General features: G+C 41.8%; 2 protein-coding genes across 6 annotated transcripts in view; both read right to left on the bottom strand.

Moving 5' to 3' along the window:
- The window catches only part of LOC136664192 (CASP8 and FADD-like apoptosis regulator), a 15,535-nt gene extending 14,252 nt beyond the window's left edge, over positions 1-1,283 (bottom strand). The window contains exon 1 of one of the 2 annotated variants that reach the window (XM_066641288.1): positions 1,096-1,283. The gene's annotated coding sequence lies outside the window, so the exon portion shown is untranslated. Of the gene's footprint in view, positions 1-521; positions 609-1,095 lie in introns of those variants that run through there. The other variant, XM_066641289.1, reaches the window with a different exon arrangement.
- Positions 1,284-3,176: 1,893 nt separating this feature from the next.
- Positions 3,177-8,272, bottom strand: ndufb3 (NADH:ubiquinone oxidoreductase subunit B3). 4 transcript variants are annotated; one of them, XM_066641076.1, is made up of 3 exons: positions 8,203-8,272; positions 4,022-4,154; positions 3,177-3,528 (listed from the first exon to the last, which is right to left on the bottom strand). In XM_066641076.1, exons 2-3 carry the CDS (start codon positions 4,147-4,149, stop codon positions 3,378-3,380), a joined length of 279 nt encoding a protein of 92 aa, XP_066497173.1. In that variant the 5' UTR covers positions 4,150-4,154; positions 8,203-8,272; the 3' UTR covers positions 3,177-3,377. The 4 variants fall into 4 exon arrangements, with proteins under 4 accessions (XP_066497173.1, XP_066497175.1, XP_066497174.1 ...); XM_066641078.1 differs by having other exon boundaries at positions 4,022-4,151; positions 8,203-8,264; XM_066641077.1 differs by having other exon boundaries at positions 8,188-8,249.
- Positions 8,273-8,682: the final 410 nt, after the last annotated feature.

Below are 8,682 nucleotides of genomic sequence, written 5' to 3' on the forward strand. Positions count from 1 at the left end.
TTAGATGACATCATTTCTGCAGAATTTCAGTATGTGTGTCACGGTCATGACCAGGTTAACGCTCCTGACCACTGACAGGAGTGTTATGAGTAAAGGAAGCTTGGTACCACAATATTAGGTTATTTATACCCAGTACAGAGTCGTAACGTGAAATTAAAGCAATGACGGTATTCACACAGAGACACTACTGTTTTTACAACATTTAAATATATATTTCCTGCATCTCACTTCAGTAAAACAGTATAATGAAGTGTACACTGTCACAAATTATTAAAATAATACAATATACTTAATGATACTAGTCTTTTAAAGTATAGTTAACATTTATTATTCCAAAATACACCGCTGTATGAACTTATTAAATTAAATTAAACTATACCAGTCCCTTAATTAATATATAGTAAATGTTATCTACTGTAAACCGACGTTATACCCAAACATTAGCGGTTTAAAACAGACTTAATTACATTGTAATAGTCTATAACCAGGGTAAAGTATTAAAGCAAGCACCAGGCTCTTACCTCCGTCTGAAGCTGAATGAATGAGCCTCAAGTTTAGAGTGGGTTTGTAAAGGTAAATGTTGACGTCATAGGAAGTCTACGTCAAAATCTTCCACTGTTGTGTTTAAACAACAGTACGCACTAAAGCACACTGTGGCAGCACACTTCGACAAGGTAGCGCCTGGACTCTTCTTCTGACAGTTCCCGGAAGAGGCGACCACACTCGGAGTCAGGGCGGTCCCCGAGCCCCCTGCAGCTCTCCGAGGGTCACGGTCGAGTCTCACTGCCTTTAAAATGAACCCATGGCGGGGTGCTGAATTCGGCACAACACCTGCTTCAATGCGTACATACGATTTATTATAAAACCCCGACTTCCCGAAGGTCTTTCAGTGATGACAGTGGTTCTATAAAGAAATCAGTTGAATATCCTTTTGTTTACAGGGGGAACAAGTGACGTCACTGCATGACCCCCAAAACCCACTCGGAGATGAATGACAGGAATGCTTTCGCTACTATAATAAAAGCAAGCCATGACCCAGATCAGTATTTACACAAACACACACACACACACCAGACCGGAAACGGGCTTCCATACCTTCCCACGGGGGTCGTCGTGATCTTCCTTAAAAAGTATGTAAGGGGTGGGGTGGATGGTACTTTCCCTTTCGTTTTACGTGTTGAAGCCTGATTCATATCAAATGAACTGCACACTTACTTATTCTGGAAGGTCAGGATCCCCACTGAACAGCAGAGGAGGGATGACTTGGTTGTGGGTCTGTCTCAGGGCTGCAGTGACGCTGAGGTGGTTGGTGTGCTTTGAGCTGGTAAGATTGGATCAGACACGGCAGTGCTGCTGGAGTTTTTAAATATTTAAAGACAATGATCAAGACTGCAATGAAGGAACACCACATTCCAGTCGCATCTGGTCTGTTACGAAGCTCTCGGGTCAGTGAATGATATTTAAATAATAATAATAATAATTATAATAATAATAAAAGGTCCCTGTCCGATACGAAAGGGCTTCCTGCAGATGAACCGCATCTGGAGGTGTTCAGACGACGGAGAGGCCTCTAAAGTCTAATGTATAAAAGCATTGCTCTATTCGTGAGTAACATCGTTTGTTTTATTGTTGTTGTTTCAGATGCAGTACTTAAAGGGAATGTCTACGTTTGTGTGTTAATGCAGTTCTCTCTGGTTGTTTACATTCAGAAGCCAAGTGACTTTTAAAGTGGAGAGGTGTGTTTTGGGGTGAAAATGACTGTTTGTTTTTGTGTCTGAAGTTTAACTTCTCTATAAGTTTTTATTCCGTTTGAATTACCACAGAAACTCAGTTTGGAGACCACCGTAAGTGAGATCTGAAACAGCAAAAATAAGTCAGTGTCTACCCGTGAAGCAGGAATAAAGCAACATCCTCATTTCGGTTCATGTTTTTCAACATTTGGAGTTTGATTTCTAAAAGTATAATGCTTCTGTTTTGAGCAGAGAGACAGAGAAATAACTAGCATACTGTTAAACTCGTTTATAGACACTGGGGATTCGTAAACACAGTAGATTATGTTTCCAGCTCAAACCGACGGGAGAGCAGCAAATGATGAGGAAATATCTAAAATGTATCAAAAGTTTTGTTTTGATTGCCATCATCAGGAGAAGGATAACTCCGTGAGAGTAAACACAGAGCGAAGCTGCTACAAAACTAAACAGCTTGAGTTACAAATGTGTTTCTGTGGTAATTCAAATAGCGAATAAAAACTTAGACAAGTTACACTTCAGCTGCATCACATTTCCATTGTAAAAGACACTGAGCTTATGAACATAAACAAACCAGAGAGAACTGAGCTTCTCCAAAATGGTCAACATTGCCTTTAAATGCCACTGGCGCACTGAGAACAGTCTACCGACCAAAAACAACCAGCGTCCTGTGTCACTGATGAAGGACTAGAGGACGAGCGACACACACTGTGCAGCGACAGATGAGCTACTGTCTCCGACTTTACATCTACAAGGTGGACAGTGTGTAGTTTTAGTTAATAAACATCCTATAACGAAGACACACACCTCTGCACATTTATTTCTATGTTCCCTCTAGTGGTGAAGCTACAATCAGTATTTTATTGTTGAGATGGAGTGGTGTTTGCAGGTGGAGTAGCTGAGAGTAAGTACTAAATGTGAGGTGTAAACCCTGCAGAGACCTGTCAATCACCACGAAATGCAGAGCTCCAGCACAAACTCGCCGTTTGTAAAACCTCCAGCGAAAGCCAAACTGATCTGTGAGAACTGGGGCGCGGAGCCGTGTTCAATCTAAAAAAAAAAAAATAACAGCATGCGAACACCTACCGAGGAGACGGCGCCGGACTTTACCGCCGAGTGCTAGTGGAAAAACGACCCCCTAAAAGAGAGCTGATCCCATGCAGTTAAAAAGCAGTGAGACTCGTGTCCGAATGGCCACAAATCCTCACAGAAATGTTCTAACGTTTAGTGTAAAAAAAGAGCAGAAGTGGATACGAATGCAAGGGAGAACACATGATTAATACAGAAAGAAGCTATTGTTCACGTCCTGGAAATTACACATTAATGTTCATTTCTTTACGCCTTGATAAAGGTGTTGCACTGCAATGTCGTTTCTCACCCAAGAACACGCTAATAACCAATGACAGAGAAACAAAAGACCCTAGTTGACTCACTCCCTCACAATGACTTTCACATTTACTTTTTATTACACACTCATTCAGGGCCAGTCTCACTGACCACCTCTGTCACAAATTAACAGGTCAATGTTATGTAGAAGGACAAGAACCAGCTCAGTGGCTTGAAAGGAAAAACAAAGAGTCCGGTGTCACGTGGCTCTTCCGATTGTGAGCTTTCTCCTGGACGCTGCTCTCAGTGATCGGATTTCTTCGGAGTGAAGAAAGCGTACTCCACCGCGAGAGCCACGGCAAATGCCACGAATCCACCTTTAAAGCCGCGCAGCAGAACATTCTTGAAGGTGACGGGGTTCCCGAAGCTGCCCGTGTACCGCCACGCCTCATTCCTGAGGAAACGGAAACAGAAGATTGAAGTGTGGGTGATGTACAATTCAAGCTAATCACAAACAGAAAATTGAAAATTCTTTAACCGGTCTGTTTACATTAAATAAGGTCTTGAGGTTACAGAAATACTTCCACTCCTTACACATATCCAATTACAGTTGTGTGTAAAGTGCCGTTCTCAAGGGCACTTCAGCTGTTGATTGTGGGAGGAGGACAGTGCTGTTCCTTCACTCCTACAGCCCACAATGTTTCTGCCGGACATGACATGGAACTGCCGAAAGAAAACCAGATACGGCTTTCTTTAAAAGTGGGCCGTACCTGAACTCAAAAGATCAAACTCTGTGTACGTCTGCTGTTCACGCAGACGCACAAACGACACGTGAGTCACAAATGAGGAAAATGATCAGACGTGGGCCGTGTTTCAGCCGTGTGAACGTAGCCCCTGTGTTCCCGTTCTCACAGTGCAGCACCTACAAGTTCTGAATGTGGTCTTACCGTGCCCAGGGGTCCTTCAGTCCCCTCCGAGCGAGCCTCTGCTGGGTCATCTCCAGAGGGGTCCCCTCCCACTTCCAGACCTTGTAGTCCGGCATGGACAACTTGCCGTGTCCGTGATCTCCACCCATGGCTGCTTTAAAAGACAAGGTAAACACAGATGTACTCAGCAGATGGTGAGGAAACATCTTCTGAATTTTATACAAATTATTTGTTGATTACAGTCTTGAACGTTGTCTTTACAAGTCTAGCTAATCTCAGCTGTGTTTATAGCAATATGAAATTAACTTTTACAATGACCGACATGTGTATTGCCCAGATTTGACTAATATGGAGTAAGTTAATTATTTATTTATTGACCGCAGTCTGAGCTTTGTGATCAATGAAAATTAGTAACGGTGATGTTGGCTTCATTCATTCATTGTCTGTAACCCTTATTCAGTTCAGGGTCGCGGTGGGTCCAGAGCCTACCTGGAATCATTGGGCGCAACACAGGGCAACACACACACATTCACACCTACGGACACTTTTGAGTCGCCAATCCACCTACCAACGTGTGTTTTTGGACTGTGGGAGGAAACCCACACAGACACAGAGAGAACACACCACACTCCTCACAGACAGTCACCCGGAGGAAACCCACGCATACAGAGAGAACACACCACACTCCTTACAGACAGTCACCCGGAGGAAACCCACGCAGACAGAGAGAACACACCACACTCATCACAGACAGTCACCCAGAGGAAACCCACGCAGACACAGAGAGAACACACCACACTCCTCACAGACAGTCACCCGGAGGAAACCCACGCAGACAGAGAGAACACACCACACTCCTTACAGACAGTCACCCGGAGGAAACCCACGCAGACACAGAGAGAACACACCACACTCCTCACAGACAGTCACCCGGAGGAAACCCACGCAGACACAGAGAGAACACACCACACTCCTTACAGACAGTCACCCGGAGCAGGAATCGAACCCACATCCTCCAGGTCCCTGGAGCTGTGTGACTGCAACACTACCTGCTGCGCCACCATGCCGCCCCCGTGATGTTTGCTTAAATCCTCAAATTTATCAGAAACGGTTCTATTCAAATAAAATAATAATTAGGTCAACGAATGCACTGTTATCTATCCAACTAATTTGTGCTTACGAATACCCAAACATATATATTATTTTTATTATTATTGAGAACTGTGCCACAGAACCTGCTGTTTTTTTTTGCACCCATAACAATGCATTTAATAACAATTAACAATGCATTTAACACTTGGAGTTAAGTCCTACCTGTGTGGGGATTAGTTCCTAGTTCTCACTGTGTTCTCTCTCATGTGTGCTCACTGCCCCCTAGTGTTCACTAATGTGTGTAAACATGTTTCACCGCACGGACTGGGTTAAATGTGAAGAACAATTTCCTCTGTGTGCAAGCCCAGTGGCCAGTGAAGTCATTCTAATAAGCTCAGGTGTGGCTGCTCCACTGTGGAGGTCGTACAAGTGCAGGCCCTGGGGGCACAAATGAAGGTGTCGTCCCCAAACAGTGAGAGCACTGGAAAGATCTGGGGTATATTTTAAAGCCTGACCACAGAGCTGTCTCTCTACTACAGTCTGCTTCTAAAGGTAACTCTTATAAACTGGATATTATTAAACAGCCCTTCAGCTCTGACGTTTCCTGCAGCTGGAGAATGTGGCCAGGTCCTCAGTGAGAAAGCTAACAAGCGACTAAAACGAACACAGCTCATCTGCCTTTCAAAAACCTGTATAACCATGAGGTCAAACCATTATAAACACTGCATGATTGCATAGAACCCACCCACAGATTCAGAAGAACAGCAAAAAACAGTACTAGGGACCTTCCAGGAAAGGGACAATTTTGAATTATTACCAGACAATCATAGCACAGCTGTGAAAACGAAATCTCCTGGGAGAAAACTGAACTCTCCAGAGGCGGTATTTAAACTGGAATCACTTGGCAGAGGGAGACCAATGCTCTAACAACAAACACGGTTCATAGACCACCTCCGGTCACACACACACACACACACACACACACTTACATCATGGAGGGAATGTTTCAGGTTACACCACTTCCTTGTATTTGAATGAAGTGACTATATTAGTGACAATCATCTTCCATATAAACAAATGAGAAGGGCAGAGGAAAACCAATAAAAACCCCTCTCTGGTGCCTGTTGTGTTATGTTTGGGTTCAAATGAAAAGCAGTGTAAAGGCCAGTTTACGCCTCTGCGCCAAATCTTCACCACAGTCAACACACAGGACCCACACAGCTCTGAACCCCACACCGCAGCCTGACACACACTTCCCCACACAGTGTAGAACAGTGGTTTCCAATTATGGGCCTCAGTGTTACCTTGCTATTTGTTTTGCAAAGTAAAAGTCCTTCAAATCAACTTCAGTAAACATGCTAGAAGATGTGACAGATACTATGTAAATGATTTGCACACACACACACACACATATATGTATAGCTAATAATGTTAATTAGGGGGAAAGAAACGTTTCTATTTTAACACACCGTCTTTCACACCGAAAGATCCTAAGGGTGAACCAAGCATTAACCAAAATGAAGAGAATAATTTCACGACCATTTTAGCTTTAATTACATCCTCAATCTCCACTCAACCTGCTGTTTTCACTGATTTCAGTTCAATTTTATTATGATTTTTGTGGGGCTTTTAAAATGGTTTTTCATGCTTTACGTTCATTTTTCTATCATCTACTGTATCTCTCTGTAAACGAGCGTCACCCCTCAGTACTCAGTGTTTAAAGAGTTGACTGATTAAGGTGGAATGGGAACTCAGAGTAAAATCCTATCAGTAACTGTTGCTTTATGAGACGTTTGGTGATTTTTAAAGCACAAATCTAGCCTTCGTCTGTTTACATTTTATTACGATATAATGATTATCCGTATCCACATTTGTGACTTATTCCTACTGAGAGTTGCCTACTGCACGAGCACAGGTTTATCTCAGACTGAGTTTAACCTACAGCTTTGTCTTCTACAGTCTGAGTGATGAGGGATGACGTCACCTGGATCTGAGAGGGATTCCCAGTTTAGACTGAAACCTGGAGCTCATGGTCAAGTCTCTTCTAGAGAAAAGCTGAAGGAATTTTCCACGGGACAGTGGCCTTCTCTGGAAAATCCCCCTTTTCATTTTTATTAATCTTAAACATAGCCATGGTGTTTTTTTGTTTTAAACACAGGAGCTTATACAAATAAAACTCACTATTACAGTATAATATGAGAATGTTTTTAATTGGGAAAGAACCTGTTTGCACAATTTAATACTGCCCACTAAACAAGCACCGTCCCTGGACGTTCAAAATGGGTCCAAAAGTAGTCTGTCCGTCAAGGACATATTTTAAACGTCGATGGACGTCCAAAATCCATCTTAATAAGTTAGTCAAGTGGTGACCAATCGATAACGTCAGTGGACGTCCAAAACGCGTTTTATACAAGTAATTTATTTCGGGACCAATTAATAACGTCAACGGACGTCCAAAATACGTTTAATAGTCGTCTTTTCAACTTTCATTTTCAACCTTAAGAGAACGTTGATTAGACGGCAGTCATAACGTTATTTCAACGTTGAATCAACGGCTAAATGTTTACTGGGTGGTCTTTTATTTATTTTTTTAAATATTTAATTTAGAAAGAACGCATTTGCACAATTTAATACTGATCAATATCACAGAGCTGCCGACTGCTCAGAAACCCGTGTCCGTCTGAGACTAACTCTCTACAGATTTCCGTTTCATCGCTCGTGTGCCCCCTGTTGCATTTAAGGTGGAATGGATAATTCGGACAGGAAGGTTAGCGCCGTATCTGTAAATATATGCTGTTCTCTGAGAGGTCGGGTAAACTATAAGACACGCATTCAGAATTATTTTGTTTATTGGAGGTATTTAAAGCTGTTTCTGTGAATATTTAAACCGTGTATTAATGATAAATATCTGTATCTGCGCTAAGCTTCAGTCAGAGACCCGCTCTCTGCAGAAAAACACACACATTTCTCCGGTTATTTCCCACCTCTGTCAGAAACACAAGGCCCCGGCGCGACCTCAAAATCTATACGTCTTTCTATTAACTTTACTCTGTGTTTCATTTCTTGATTATTATACATTTATTTAAAATATTTACCGAAAATACACTCACTCTCTGACCTCCAACAGCGTCCGCTGGCCGTTTGACGTCGGGAGAATTCTCTCCAAAATAAAAGTCTCCTTTCCATTATTTTTTTCCCTTAATTTACGGGCAATTTACAATCATTTTTTAATATGTTACTTGTCTCTTGTTTTACACATTCATATCTCGTACATGCATTATTCCATATTTACGTCACAAAAATAAAAAACATTTTTTTGCGTATTTAAAAAAAAGCATTTAAACAAAGGCTCGAATTTTATTTCCTTAAACAACATCAGGATTTTTTTATTTACAGAAATCTATACATGAAAGTATATATTAAACATAGTCATTTCAGTTAAAACACAGACATTACATTTTCATCATTTTTATCGGATTATTTGTGCTTTATTTGTACAGTTTGCATCAGTAGCTCTTAATATGTAATAAGGTTAAAACTGGGCATTATTCTCACACAACGATAGTCACCTGTACATCATTTTCTTTCCA

The sequence above is a fragment of the Hoplias malabaricus genome, chromosome 12 (assembly GCF_029633855.1).
Source record: "Hoplias malabaricus isolate fHopMal1 chromosome 12, fHopMal1.hap1, whole genome shotgun sequence".
In the NCBI taxonomy this organism is placed as follows: domain Eukaryota; kingdom Metazoa; phylum Chordata; class Actinopteri; order Characiformes; family Erythrinidae; genus Hoplias; species Hoplias malabaricus.